Raw genomic sequence first — 14,923 nt, 5'->3', positions numbered from 1 at the left:
CAGCCCTGGGCACCCCTGCCTGCACATTTGCATTTACACCCCACAGCCATCCTTGGGAGAACGCAGCATTCATGTCTTGTCATTCTGACAGTGCAGAAGGCAATCCCTGCTCTGCAGCACATCCTCCTCCTCTGATCAGACAATCTCTGAGAGTTGTACTTACATCTCTTGCAGTCTCTGCGAGGTGAGAGCTTTCTGAGATCCTACCAAGTTTTGCAGATGCATGCCCTGCAACCACAGGCTTAATATCTGAGAAGATTTTTCTCCAAGTGAGCTCTCATCTGTCCTCCCACTCCAGACTGTGTTTCCCCTCTCTGTGCCTGGCTCCTGTCCCCTCGGTGCTGCAGGCAGAGCCCTCAGCCCTGCTGCGCTTTGCAGAGGAGCTGCTCCTGGGCAGAGCTGTCTCTCTGCAGCGCTGCCGCTTGCCATGAGCTCCCTCTGTCCCAGGAGCTCAGCCCAGCTCAGCAGCACAGGAGCAGCCCATGATGTCCCTTTCTCTGGCCCCTCTGGGCTCCCTTGTGGTGTTCCTGGGGCTCTAGAGGCACGTTCTTGGAAACGAAATGAAGTAATCAGTAATGATGATTTTCTCTCTTCTGCAGAGACACCTCTTTCCAGCATTGTGTTCTTTGCATTAAAAAATAAACTGATATGAGAATCATCTTTTCTTGTCCCATCATTAGACAGGACACCAGGAATGTTACAGCAAAGGATCTAATTTCTCCAAGCTGGGCAAGGAATATCTTCAGTTGAAGGAATTTAGGCATTTTATTCTGGTTTTATACTCCTAGGGCTAGAGAGACATCTAGCAACCTTTGGCCATGTCATGTCTGTGCTCTGAAGCAAAGCCTTTGCACCCATGGGCTCTTGGACACTTGGTACCAGGTTTCCTTGGGGCAGGTCAGAGCTGGGCTGGTGCCACAGCTGGGGTGGTTCAGCCCAGATGGGAGGCAATGTCCTCAGCCAGGGACCTGACTGGCTGAGCTGGAGCTGCCAGTGTTGCAGACAGAGCTGTGACATGGACGGAATAAACTGCCAAGGCAGGGTGGCAGAAGTTAGTTCATCTGGTCTTCAAGGACAGCAGCCTCCAAGCACAGCAACAGTTCAGATCAAAACTCGGTCTAGACCTGTAAGGCAATTCAAGGATCCCCTAATGAGCTGTTACTACTGCAGGAACAGGTAAAGGAGAAACAAAGACAGTGGGTGGCCACTGGTGAATTTAACCAAATAAGGCATGGAGCAAGGACATTGGATATTGTGGTTAGGTAGGACTAAGGACTAATGTAAAGAAAAGGATATTGCCGTTAGGTAGTGCTAACGACTTGCTTAAAGAAAACGCGCTTTACGCATGCACCGAATAAAGTGCAAAGAAAAGGACACTAAAGAAGAGGAGAAGCCTTCCTCCTGAGGACCACCAGGAGGGGAGAGGCGACCACCTAAACCTCTGAGACATGCGCAAAAACCCCAACGCCACGTTAATCTGGGGAACTGAAAGTAGGAGGATACTTCTTGGAAAAGGGAACTTAAGAAAGTATAAAAGACCAAGGGAAAAAGTAAGCGGTGTGCGTGTGGGTGGAAGCGGTGACTCCCCGCGCACCCAGCGCTGTTTGCTTGCCTTTTATTACCTAGCCTTTTTTTTTGATATCTGTTAATAAAATGACTGATTCTGATTGAAACTCAACCAGCCTCAAGTCCTGTTTATCACAGAACTAAGGGCTGTGCCCCAGAACATGGCCACTGGGACCCCATTTCTGGGTGTCTGGAAGAGAAGGTGACAGGGTTTACCCAGGGCAGGTTGTGTCTGTCCATCCTCTTTGCTTTCTGTGAGGAAAGGACAGGGTTGCAGGACGTGGGGAGAGCAGTGGTGGTCTGTTAGCTGGCAGTCAGCAAGGCATTCAGCATCATCCCCCACAATGTTCTTGTGTCCAAGGAAGGATATTATGGTCTGTGTCAGTGTGCAAGTAGATGGGTAAAACAATCTGGATGTTTGGGCTTGGGAAGGTGCTATAGAAAGAGAGAAACTTCCCAATCCTGAGGACAGTCAAGCACTGGAAGCTGTTTCCCAGGAGTGCACATTCACTCTACCCCAAAAATTGCCCAAGATGTGTTTGGATAAAGCCCTGAGTAATCTGGTCTGACCCTGCTTTTGAGTGCCCAGAGCCTCCTTCTTGGGGCCCAAATCCTCATGTTCGGGGTCCCAACGTGTCTTTTATCACCCACGGCCTCTGATCAGGGCCCACAGTTTCATGTTTGGGTGGAGCTCGTTGCCTGGCAACAGCCAACCGGAAGTTGGTGGGGAGTCAGTGGACCCAGGACAGCCAATGGCATTTGAGGAGGCGGGGCAAGTCATGTGATTGATGTGTAACCAGCCAATCCAGCTTTGAGGCCTGCAGGAAAGGTGGCAAAAGCTGACTGAGCTGGGCAGGATTCAGGGGCGGGCCGTGCTGGCTGCACCAATCACAGCTGGCAGGAGTGCAGCATATGGATGATTGACAAGTGGTCTGACCACTCATTTCATGGGTTGAGCCAGGGGACATCCCAGACAGCCAATCAGAGAAAACAGCGCCTCAGGGCAGGGTGGGCCCCAAACCAGGGCAAAGTGACAGCCCAGGCAGCCAATCCCAGGCAGCATCAGCTCAGGCCAGCAGACTGACAGCCCTCCCCACCAATGGCGGTGAAGAGTGATGTGAGCAGGAGGCGGCTCCACGGGTGGCCAGGCCGAGCTCTGACATGGCGCCCGTCAGGCCTGCCCGAGCTCGAGCAGTCCCGGCCCAGCCCCGGGGCCCCTTCCTCTCTGCCGCCCTCCCCGTCCCTCCCATCCCCCCGGCCGCCCCCATGTTCCAGACCCCGCGTCTCCGTGGCACCACCCGCTCACACAGTCGGTATCCCGGGCTGTGCCGCTGGAACGCAGCCATGGGCCATCCGGCTTCTCGCCGCCACCGCCGACCGCGTGCGACCGTCGTGGCCCCCGCTGTCCCCTGGGCCACAGCCCCCGCCGTGGGGCAGAGGCCCCACCAGACCCAGCACCCGCCATCCTGACAGGGGCTGAGGAGGCCCCCGCGTCTAAGAAGCTTCATCTCTGCTCTGCCTCATGGGTGGTGGGAAATGCCCCGTGGCGCTGGTTACAGCAATGGAAGCGGAGCCGCTGGCAGCGCAGAGCCCAACCCATCGGGGCTGCTGAATCCTGGCGAGATATCGCTGCCCGGCTGGAGAACCTGCCTGTGAGAGTGCGCCACGTAGAAGCTCATGTGCCCGAGAGTCGGTCACTGAAGAACCCGACCCGAACAACCAACTGGGGGATCGAGCTGCTGAGATTAAAGTGTCTGAGGTAGATTTGCACTGGCAAGATGAAGGTGAATTCTTTATGGCCCATTGGGCCCACTGTGCCTCAGGTCATCAAGGAAGGGATATAACATATAGATGGGCTCGTGACCGAGGGGTGGACTCGACCATGGACGCTGTTGCACAGGTTATTCACCATTGTGAAAGATTGGCTATGATCAAGCAAGCAAAGCGGTCAGAGCCTGTGTGGTATGGGGGGTGATGACTGAAGTGTAAATATGGAGAGGCCTGGCGAATTGACTATATCACGCTGCCATAAACCTGCCACGGCAAGAGCTCTGTGCTTACAATGGTGGAAGCCACCACCGGATGGCTGGAAACATGCGCCGTGCCCCACAGCACTGCCCGCAACACTGTCCTGGGCCTCGAGAAGCAAGTCGTGTGGTGACACAGGAGCCCAGAGAGAACTGACCCAAACAATGGGACTCATTTCTGGAACATCCTCATAGACACTTGGGCCAAGGAGTAGGGCATTGAGTGGCTCTGTCACATCCCCGTCATGCACCAGCCTGCAGGAAAATGGAGCGGTGCAACAGACTGTTAGAGACTATGCTCAGAGCAATGGGTGGTGGAACTTTTAGAAACTGGGATTCAAATTTAGCACCCAGGTGCCCAGCGCTGAGCTGACCCTGTGCTTCCCAAAGGGACACCCTGCCCCTCCCTGCCCAGGTGCAGGGTCACAGTGGGGCCCTTTGTGACCTCACATTGTGACACCCACTGCCCTGCGTGTGCTCAGCGCAGCTGTGGCCCCAGCCCGCACTGTCCGACAGGACGGCGACGGGACAGGGCAGGAGCACGGAGCTGGCGAGAGCCCCCGCGCGTAGCCCACGTCTTTCAGAGAATTAGTGAATCTTTTTGGTTGGAAGCGACCCTAAAGATCATCGAGTCCAGCCATATCCTAACTCTAGCTGCCCCTGGCAGACTCCCCTCTGCCCCCGGCAGACTTGTGCTGAAGACTCCTCGAGTGCAGCCCAAGTCTTTCCCGGCTGCCCCCGGCAGACCCCTGGCATTTGGCCAAAGCTTCCCCCTTCCCCACCTAGAGCTCTTTGCTTGGACCCACAAGATGGAAGAGGAACATCTCAGCACCCCCAGGGTGGCCCTGGAGGAGGACAGGGCTCCCCAGGAGAGCAGATCTCCAGTGGAGCCCCAGGAGCTGTGCATGGCCCAGCAACTGGAGATGGGTGAGTGAGGGGCCCTGATTGTCTGGGCAGGGCGGGGGCCAGCGAGCGCTCCCTGCTCGACACCAGGATGACGTTTCCCCACACGCTGGCAGGGGGGGTCCCACGGGTGGTGGTCATGATGCTGCCCGAATGCCAGGGCTGCTCCGAGCTGGGAGCCAGCCCCAGCACAGCCTCTGTGGGCAGAGAGAACCCAGGTCCTGCTCCAGGGCACGGGCAGCAAGAGGCAGCTGGGCGGGCAGGAGGCAGCCGTGCTGTGGGATGGGGACCTTTCCTGCCCGTCTGAAGCGAGTTCCTCACCTGCTGCACTGGGGGCTTTCCCCGTCCTGTCTGGAGTCTGCTGGGCACCCTCCAGCCCTGACACGCTGGGGGATGATCCAGTTCAAGACTCCCGAGTGAATTGAAAGTTGCCCAAGGCACAGAGGTCAGAGTGTGCCTTTGTTGCACTTTCAGCAAAGTGAGCAGAGGAACAGACTATTTTCCAAAACTGTTTCTTTACCAGGACATTTCAAGGGCAGCATGAGGCTTCCCCCCGTGTTTCTGTGTTGGAGGATAGAGCTCGTTTTCCTGGGTGCTCCTGTACAGAACTCGACTTTTAAATATGCTTTTGTGCAATAACATGGTCTCATCTCTCTTCCAATGTGCTTTCTTGGCAGTTGTGGCTGAGGGAATGGCTCTGCCGCAGAGGATCCTCTTTCCCCCGCAGAAGATTTGCATGGGCTGGCAGCACAGCCAGAGAGCTGGAGCGGGACTGCACAACCTGGGCAACACGTGCTTCCTCAACTCCGTCCTGCAGTGCCTGACCTACACCCCGCCTCTGGCCAACCACCTGCTCTCTGGGGAGCACAGCCGGGCCTGTCAGTACTTTGGGGAACTTTTCCTTGTACATCTGTTGGGCACTGCCCAAGGGCTCCCAGAATCTGGAAGTAGCTTGTTGTACCTGGATGTGTTCATCTTCAGAAAGGCACCTCTTTCTAGCCCGGGCTCTTGGTCCCTATTCCTGCAAGTTAATCTCTTTTGCTTATTGCACAGAAAGCTTCTGTCAGTTCAGCATCCCTCTTAAGAAAGTTTTCTGTGCACTAAAATGTCCCGGGCTTGTTGGGACTTGGGCCCCTTGGGAGGAGTGGGGAATTCTTAGAACTTCTTAGGTTTCCCATTGCTGTGGATATTTTGGAAACCTGAGGAGCTTCCCTCTCTCCCTCCCCATCTCCCTCCCTCTCCAGGTGGCCAGGAAGGCTTCTGCATGATGTGCAGAATGGAAGCGCACGTTAAACAGGTCCTGCATTCCTCAGCCAGTGCCATCGAGCCTTGGGCTGTTGTTGATGGTCTCACACGTAAGTCAGTCCAGCTGCTGTGACATGTTTTATGCCATTCTTGTAGGAGAGAACTAGTAACTTCTTTTTTCTTAGAAATAGGAGAAAATTTTGAGCATGGCAGGCAGGAGGACGCCCACGAGTTCTTACGCTGCACGGTGGATGCCATGCAGAGAGCTTGTCTGAGCGGAAGCAGCGAGTAAGCACAAGCAAATTGTCTTTCCAGCGTTCCCAAGCCCTTTGGACTCCTTGATGTCCTCCCCTCAAGGAAAACTATGCCCAGGGCTTTCAGACAAAGCCAGACTCTTGGAGGAGATAACTGTCTGCCTTCCCATTGGTTTGCAGCTTGGACATCTCCTCTCAAGCAACTACGATCGTCCATCAGATCTTTGGGGGCTTTCTGAGATCCAGAGGTACTTTTCCACAGCTACTGCTCTCCTTGGAATCCTCTGTGCCCTCCTGTCTGCCCGCGATAGCAGCTGATCGTGTGATTGGCGCAGTGGGTGTGAAGAGCGTAGCCCGGCACAGTCTGTCGACTTCCCCTCTCGCTGAGCATTTCCATTTGCCTTCCAGTCACGTGCTGGAGCTGCCAAGCGGTTTCCGATTCCTACGAGGCCTTCCTGGATGTTCCTCTGGATATCAAAGTAAGAGGCTTTGTAATTGTTCTTCACGTTGTCCCAAGGCCACTGGAGCTTTCCAGAATCCACACCGTTGGCTTAAAAATGTATCCGACAAACACGAGAGAGCTTGGTGGTGGGCAGGAGGTGGAATGGACTGTGTTCTCCTGCAGAGGCCATGGCAGTGGTCTCCCTGTCGGTGCTGGTTTCAGCTGGATGGGCACCCGTGACCTTTTCTTCACTGTGACGTACCCTCCTCCTTCTTCCCTTGCCCTCCCTCAACACCCGTCTGGCTCCCAGGCTCATGGGGGGTGTTGTTTCCATCACTGGTGACCTGCACAACATTGTAGCTGAACTGTGCGGTGCCACGAAGAGGTGGCTCTGGAGAGCGCCGGGAATCCCCGGGAAATGAGGGTGATGTTCAGCATCACACCCTCTTTCTGCCTCCTTCTGGACACTGCTTGCGGGTTCACAGTGGGTCTCCTCAGCGTCATCGAGCTGTTGTCTTGTGTAAACTCCTCCTAAGTGTTTGGGCGAGGGCATTTCCCAGAGCTCAGGGCTCTCCCTTCTCACTCCTCCAGGCAGCCGCATCTGTCACCGCAGCTCTGGAGGACTTTGTGAAACCTGAGCACCTGGATGGTGAAAACTGCTTTAAATGTAGCAAGTAAGACGATTACTGATGACATATTAATACTAGATGCTGTGTGAAGGTGTCATTGAGCAGAAGTCATGTTTTCACATTGGGTTAAGGCACAGTAATGAGAGGCAGGTTTTTTAACATGGCCTCATGGTACTGAATAGCTTTCAAATAGCATCGGGATGTGTGAGACAGGAAAGGCTGTCTGGCCTTTGGGGGAAAAAATGGTGAGTTTCAGCCCTTGGCTCTGTACGTGCTTTCAAGGTGTGACAAGATGACTGCCGCCTCCAAGAGGTTCACGGTCCATCACGCACCCAAGGTTCTCACGGTGTGTCTGAAGAGGTTTGAAGCTTTCACCGGCGACAAGATCAGCAAGGTGTGTACACAACTGGAGGGCAACGTTCTCTTCCTGGAGGGGGTTTCCCAAAGCCAGACGTTCTGTCACAAGCAGCTCATGTTGAGATTTCTACGTTCCCTTCTGGGGACAGTTCCCATGGGAAGACAAGCGTGTCCTCTGCTCCCACAGAGCTGCTTTGGCCCAGGTCTGTTTCCTGCCACCCAAGAGGTGACATCTTGCTTTAGGGAAAAGCAAGCATTGGTGATTCCAAATGATGCATTTCTACACCTCTGGCCTTTAGTCTTGGAAGGCTGTGTCCTCAAGTGATCATTGCTGAGCCCTCCTGGTCTCTTCGTAGGTTGTGGAGTATCCCCAGTACCTGGATCTTCGCCCGTACATGTCTCAGGCCACCGGAGAACCGCTCCTCTACTCCTTATACGCCGTCCTGGTGCATGGAGGTGGCAGCTGCCGTGCAGGACACTACTTCTGCTACATCAAGGTGAAAAGCAACTTCCTTCTGAACAAGGGAAAAATGTATCCTGGGGAAAACCAACTTCCCCTGCCGTGTTCTGGCAGTCAAGGATCTGAGGGGAGAAGGTTTCCTCAGGGGCTGGATCGGATTTGTTTTAGAACACTCCTGGTTCGGCAGCTTTTGGCTTGTATTTTTGTGGAGGAGCTGTGCCGTTCATCTCCAGATATCGACACTTTTCTCTGCAGGCCAGCGATGGACTGTGGTACCAGATGAACGATGAATCTGTGGTTCCTTGCAACATCAACACAGTTCTCAGGCAGCAAGCCTATTTACTGTTTTACATCAGGTAATCACAAGTTTTAAGCTGTGTTCAGAATACATTTCCTTTTCCTGGCTTTGCTATTTTTCTTCAGATCCTCTGGAGTGTTTCTGTCTTAGCAGACAATTACCACCTGTATCGTTCAGCCCAATCAAATTTCCCATTTGTGGTCTTAGTTACATATTCTCTCTGTCATATAAAGTGCTCCAAGAAAATGCCTGAACCCAGAGGAGGCTGCAAGAACAGCCCTCAGCAGAGATCCCTCTTTTTTCCCCAGGTGCTCTGATTTGAAAGTTGGACAAATGACTTCTTCCTCACCGGCACCATCACACGCCCTTTCCCTCCTCAGTCAGTGGGCAGCCGGCAGCAAGCAGGTGGGTTCTGTGGGACCGCAGTGTCTGCCCTGTAGGACTAAGGTGGCTGCAGGGAGGTGGTCAGGGCACCAGATGGACAGCAGGTTTCTTTCAGGGATCTTGGCAGCGCTCTCTTTTCCCTCCCACACAGCAGCTTTCTGCACAGTTGCAGCATGGCTCCCTCTCCCAGCATCCCACCTGCATCCATCCCATTTGTCCTCCTTGGCCCCTCTGCAGCCTCCTGGAGCCTTTGGGAGGCCCTTAGTTGTCCCCTCAAAGCTTCTGAGGGTTCCCCACTGGTGGGTCCTGTCAGGAGGAAAGGGCAGGAGCTTCTCACAGCTCTCTTTGCAGGACATGGCGGGGGGCATGGAGGACTCTGCAGAGGACAGCAGCTCCTCCGCACCAGCCAGCAGCAGCCAGCAAAGCCGGGCAGGTGCCCGGGAGGCAGCTGCGGGCCGGCCGTGCCCCATCTGGCCAGGCAGGATCAACAGCAGCTCCTCCGTGGGCTCCTGCTTGCGTCGCTTCTTCCATGGCTGCGTCAGGCTGGTGTCCAGAAGGAAAGCTGCGCGCCCGCTGCGCTGTCACCCCCGTGACCGTGTGCCCCACACTGCGCAAGAGTTCAGCAGCAAAGAGGAGCAGGGATTCAGCCCTTCTGCCCACTGCCAGGAGAACGGTGCCAGGGAGAGGGCCCGGAGCAGATCCCCGCAGTGGGGCAACCATCTCCGCAGCTGGGTTGTGGACACCACGGACTACGAACATTCAGATGGCAGGAGGGCGAGAACCAGTCCCCTGAGCTGTGACCGCACTCACAGGGATGAGGCAGCTCCAAGACCCTCCAGCAGCAGCTCCCAGTCTGCACCAGCACCTCCAGTGCCCTCCAGCAGCAGCTCCCAGTCTGCACCAGCACCTCCAGTGCCCTCCAGCAGCAGCTCCCAGCCTGCACCAGCACCTCCAGTGCCCTCCAGCAGCAGCTCCCAGTCTGTTCCTGCCCCCAGAGCTGCTCAGGAGCAAACCCGGCCAAGGCAGAGAGATCGGAGCAGATCCCCATGGCGGGGCTGTGATCTCCGCAGCCGGTTTGTGGAGATCACGGACCAGCATCGCTCAGTGAGGAGGACAAGGAGCTGGAGAACAAGTCCTCCATGGCGTGACCGAGCCCTAAGGGATGATGCGGCTCCAGGACTCTCCAACAGCAGCTCCCAGTGTCCTTCCACACCCAAAGCTGCTCAGGAGCAAACCCGGCCAAGGCAGAGAGATCGGAGCAGATCCCCATGGCGGGGCTGTGATCTCCGCAGCCAGTTTGTGGAAATCACGGACTGTGACCCCTCAGCACACAGGGGGAGGAGGAGGAGAGGCAGGAAGGCTTCAGTGCCCCAGAGTTACAAATCAGAAAAACAGCCAGTGGTGACAGAGGCAGATTGCAGCCTGGGATGAGGGAGGACACAGCGTCTGAAGCCTGTGATGCTGGAGAGGAGGAGGAAGAGTCCAGGAAGCACCACAGCTGCCCCAGCAGGGACCAAGCTGCCCCAAGGGCACCAGCAGCCAGTGCTGCTTCTGGCCAGGAAGAGCTCAGAGAGCCCTTCCAGAGCCAGGGGCAGCTCTGCCGGCCGGCCCACCTGCCCACAGGCCCCTCAAGGAGGAGCTGCAACCTGTGTCCCACGGCTGGGATCGCTTCTCAGAAACACTCCCTGGGCACCAGCAGGCCGAAAAGCCAAAGCCATAATTAAAACAAATTCCTGTTGGCCTTGCGTGTGTCATTGATGGGCTGTTTGCTTCTCTGTGGGTTTTGGGGAAATTGGTGAAATCCCTTTTCTGAGAAGTCTCTGTGATGGGGTTTTGGGAGCTGTGTGCTGCGTGTTCCCATCTTGCCCTCTCTTCTGTTTCAATGTGGAGGTCGAGGTGTAAGGAGCCATTGAAGGAGGAATGTTGTTTTTACAACTGATCTGGCACCTGACCCCAGCTGGGGGAGGACTGAGAGACATCAGACTATGAATCCTTAATGTAAAACAAAGTCTCTTCAAAATAATCCCAGAATACAAACTGATTACTGTATTTAAAAAGTTAAGCTAAGTGATAGGGTAACCAAAGATAGGGTAACCAGGAATCCATATTTTAATTAAATCAAGAAGGTTAGAGAGTTGTTAGAATTAGATGAATGAGACAGGTAAACTGAGGCAGGTGTCGGGTAGTCTGTAAACTCTGCAGTACCCAACCAATGGGGAGCAGGGGAGGGAATTTGCAGCCAGGATTTGGGGAGGATATAAGCGGAGGCTTTTTGCCCTGTTCTGTGTACCTACTTTTGGGTAGAACACCCGGTCTTGTAAAATCATTTATAAAATATGCTTTGCTGAGAGATCCTGCCCAGGCCTATTCTATTGGCAAGGTGATTGTTTCCTACAACAGGATTCAGCAGCAGAAGGGAGGCAGGACAAGAGGGTCCATGAGGTCAGAAAGCACAGCAGACAGCTGGGACGTGGGGTCACGGGCGCCAAACCCAGCTCGGGTTGGAACACCCTGGGAGAACTTGCTGGTGAGGAGGGAGGACAAGACGACACAGAAATTCTCAATTCTTTCCCTGATTAAATTCATCCGTGGCCACACGGTGTCTTTGTTTCTCCTTGAACTGTTCCTGAAGTAGTAACAGCTCATTATGGGGCCCTTGAATTGCCTTACAGAGCTAGACCAAGTTTTGATCTGGACTGTTGCTGTGCTTGGAGGCTGCTGTCCTGGAAGACCAGATGAACTAACTTCTGCCACCCTGCCTTGGCAGTTTATTCCATCCGTGTCACAGCTCTGTCTGCAACACTGACAGCTCCAGCTCAGCCAGTCAGGTCCCTGGCTGAGGACATTGCCTCACATCTGGGCTGAACCACCCCAGCTGTGGCACCAGCCCAGCTCTGACCTGCTCCAAGGAAACCTGGTACCAAGTGTCCAAGAGCCCATGGGTGCAAAGGCTTTGCTTCAGAGCACAGACATGACATGGCCCAAGATTGCTGAATGTCTCTCTAGACCTAGGAGTATAAAACCAGAATAAAATGCCTAAATTCCTTCAACTAAAGATATTCTTTCCCCCAGCCTGGAAAAATTACATCCGTTGCTATGATCTTCCCGGTGTCCTGTCTAATGATGGGACAAGAAAAAATGTTTCTCACACCCAAATTCTTTTCTAATGTGAACAATGCTTTTGCAGGAAAGAAGTGTCTCTGTAGTGTTGAGGGAAGAAACATCATTGATTACTTCACAGCGTTTCATGGGACGTTCCCCCGGAGATCCAGGAACACCACAGGGGAGCCCAGAGGGGCCAGAGAAAGGGATATCATGGGCTGCTCCTGTGCTGCTGAGCTGGGCTGGGCTCCTGGGACAGAGGGAGCTCATGGCAAGCGGCAGCGCTGCAGAGAGACAGCTCTGCCCAGGAGCAGCTCCTCTGCAAAGCGCAGCAGGGCTGAGGGCTCTGCCTGCAGCACCGAGGGGACCGGAGCCAGGCACAGAGAGGGGAAACACAGTCTGGGGTAGTGAGACGGCTGAGAGATCACTGGAGGAGAAATCTTCACAGTCCTTAACACTGTAAGTCTCTGGGTGCAGGACAGTGCAGATGAGGATCCTGCAATTATCTCCCAGAGCTGGCACATCCCATGGCTGGTGTGGAGGAGAAGGATCTGCTCCTCAGCAAGGATTCCCTGCATGGACAGGGCACGACAGCTGCCTTCTCCCAGCTGCAGGGTGTGAAGCTGGGGAGCACCCAGGGGTGCCCAGGGCTGTCCTGCAGAGCAGGGTCCCTGCACCCCAGGGCTGTGCCGGGGCAGGGACTCTGCCGCCTGCCAGGGTCAGCGCTCAGCCTGTCCGGGGAGATCCCAACAACACTGAGGGGAGAAGCCGTGGGGGGAAGGAGTGACCCCCGGCAGGGCAGGGTCCTTCTGCTGTTGAGAGGAGACAGCGCACAGCTCCAGCTCACTCTGGGACACTTGCAGAGGGTCCTTGCGAAGAACATTGAGGCAGCCTTTTTCCAGATACTGTGCTTTGATTTTTTCCACTCTTGATTTGCTGGGTGGGCAGTGGGAGATGGGGATTTATTTCTCTGCCCTGGAGAAGGCAACTGAGGCCCCAGTTCTCATTAGGACTTGTCTGAGCTGCTCCTGAGTGCCTGCACACACAGAGCTGCCCCTGGGCAGTGCCCGGGGCCAGGAGGTGTGAGCAGGACAGAGCTGAGCACACAGCAGGAGAGTTTGACTCTATGAGCAGTGACAGGGAGCAGACCCAGGGACAGAGAAACAGCTCCCAGCAGGGACAGCTCCAGGCAGCAGAGACATGGGCAGGGAGAGGGAGCTGGGACCAGAAATGCTGGGGAGGGGATTCAGGAACACCCCCTGCCATCCCCTGCAGTGCAGACACATTTCCCAGTGCAACCCCCTGCTCTCCTCTCCTCCCCAGCAGCGCCTCTGCCCCAAAGCCATGGGGTCCAGGGCATGAGTCACCACCTCAGCAGCTGGACCTGCAGGTGAAGGGTTCCTAGAAGGTGGTACACAAAAAAGGTGCTAAAAGCACTTGCCCTACTGTGACATCATGTGAGTGGCAGTGAGCACAGCTGGGTAGGGAGAAGGCTTCCTGGCATGCCCGTCTGCCTTTCTGTCCTTGCTTTATTTGTTCAGGAGCACTGCCGTGTTCTTCCCTGTTTCTCCACCTGTCCTGGTGCTCTTACTCTCTAGGGTTGGGGTGGGGATGTGGGTCAGTTTTTGTTCAGACACCAACACTGGGAGTCCTGTCCCAGAAGCATCCTCGTGCAAATTAGATGCTGAAGCTACATTTTAAGCTGTGATGAACCATGTCATTCAGCTGGTAGTGTGGAGAATGAGCGGAATCATTGCTCTTTCAGGGAAGGGATTTTCTATGAGAAATGACATGGTTTTTTTGTTCAGTGATGTCTCATTGAAGCTGTCACTGTCTTTTCTTCTTTGGACAGGCCTTCAGCAGAGGCAGCAAATGTCCAACAGCAGCTCCATCACCCAGTTCCTCCTCCTGGCATTTTCAGACACACGGGAGCTGCAGCTCTTGCACTTCTGGCTCTTCCTGGGCATCTACCTGGCTGCCCTCCTGGGCAACGGCCTCATCATCACCACCATAGCCTGTGACCAGCACCTCCACAACCCCATGTACTTCTTCCTGCTTAACCTCGCCCTCCTCGACCTGGGCTCCATCTCCATCACTGTCCCCAAATCCATGGCCAGTTCTCTGCAGGACAGCAGGGACATCTCCTATATGGGATGTGCTGCGCAGGTTTTTTTCTTTTCCTTTTTGATCACAGCAGAATATTCCGTCCTCACCATCATGTCCTATGACCGCTACGTTGCCATCTGCAAACCCCTGCACTACGGGACCCTCCTGGGCAGCAGAGCTTGTGTCCACATGGCAGCAGCTGCCTGGGCCACTGGGTTTCTCACTGCTCTGCTGCACACGGCCAATACATTTTCACTGCCACTGTGCAAGGGCAATGCCCTGGACCAGTTCTTCTCTGAAATCCCCCAGATCCTCAAGCTCTCCTGCTCGGATGCCTACATCAGGGAACTTGGGCTTATTGTTGTTAGTGGCTTTCTAGTTTTTATGTGTTTTGTGTTCATCGTGCTGTCCTATGTGCAGATCTTCAGGGCCGTGCTGAGGATCCCCTCTGAGCAGGGACGGCACAAAGCCTTTTCCACGTGCCTCCCTCACCTGGCCGTGGTCTCCCTGTTTGTCAGCACTGCCATATTTGCCCACCTGAAGTCCCCCTCCATCTCCTCCCCATCACTGGATCTGGTGGTGTCTGTTCTGTACTCTTTGGTGCCTCCAGCAGTGAACCCCCTCATCTACAGCATGAGGAACCAGGAGCTCAAGGGTGCTCTGTGGAAACTAATGGCGGGATGCTTTTCAAAAAGAATAAACTACGCGTCATCTTCTCTTTAACAGATAACAGTTCTAATGTAACTCATTACAGGCCCAGTCTTGTGTGTGTGTATGTGTTGGTGGTGTTTATTTTTTAATCAGTCATTATGTTTTTGTCATCTCCTTTCTAATTCATTCTCTGCTTTTCCTTTTCAAACCACTGGCTCTATAAATATGGACCCATGTTCTCTGAATATTTACACAAAATAAAGGGCTCTGCATTGAATTTTTTCTCTGAGATTCTCCCTCCAAGGCCTATTATGAGCTGCAGGGACATTTCCTGTGCATGGGTGGAGGGGAAAAGAGTCCAGCCTGTCAGCCCTGCCAGGGAGCACCAGTGCTTGGCCTTCCAGGGCTGTTCTCGTTCCACTCCCACACTCTCCTTCTCACCCCTTGTGTTGCTGCAAGGCCTGAGTGCTCTGGCAGCCTGGTCACCGTCCTGCTGTGT

At 54.5% G+C, this 14,923-nt stretch overlaps 2 protein-coding genes across 2 annotated transcripts; both read left to right on the top strand.

The window, feature by feature from the left end:
- Positions 1-4,587: 4,587 nt before the first annotated feature.
- Positions 4,588-9,713, top strand: LOC135999865 (ubiquitin carboxyl-terminal hydrolase 42-like). The gene is made up of 13 exons (XM_065653438.1): positions 4,588-4,714; positions 5,174-5,374; positions 5,741-5,851; positions 5,927-6,029; positions 6,176-6,243; positions 6,404-6,474; positions 7,029-7,111; positions 7,349-7,460; positions 7,780-7,920; positions 8,139-8,239; positions 8,490-8,586; positions 8,917-9,339; positions 9,636-9,713. Exons 1-13 carry the CDS (start codon positions 4,588-4,590, stop codon positions 9,711-9,713), a joined length of 1,716 nt encoding a protein of 571 aa, XP_065509510.1.
- Positions 9,714-13,707: 3,994 nt separating this feature from the next.
- LOC135999864 (olfactory receptor 14J1-like) lies at positions 13,708-14,496 on the top strand (the record flags this gene model as incomplete). The annotated part of the gene is made up of 1 exon (XM_065653437.1): positions 13,708-14,496. A coding segment is annotated over one exon (789 nt), but the record flags the coding sequence as incomplete, so codon positions are not given.
- Between the last annotated feature and the right edge of the window lie 427 nt (positions 14,497-14,923).

This window comes from Caloenas nicobarica, chromosome 30 (genome assembly GCF_036013445.1).
Source record: "Caloenas nicobarica isolate bCalNic1 chromosome 30, bCalNic1.hap1, whole genome shotgun sequence".
Taxonomy (NCBI): Eukaryota; Metazoa; Chordata; class Aves; order Columbiformes; family Columbidae; genus Caloenas; species Caloenas nicobarica.
Note: the sequence above shows the minus strand (reverse complement) of the source record. Positions and strands in the feature narration are given on the sequence as shown.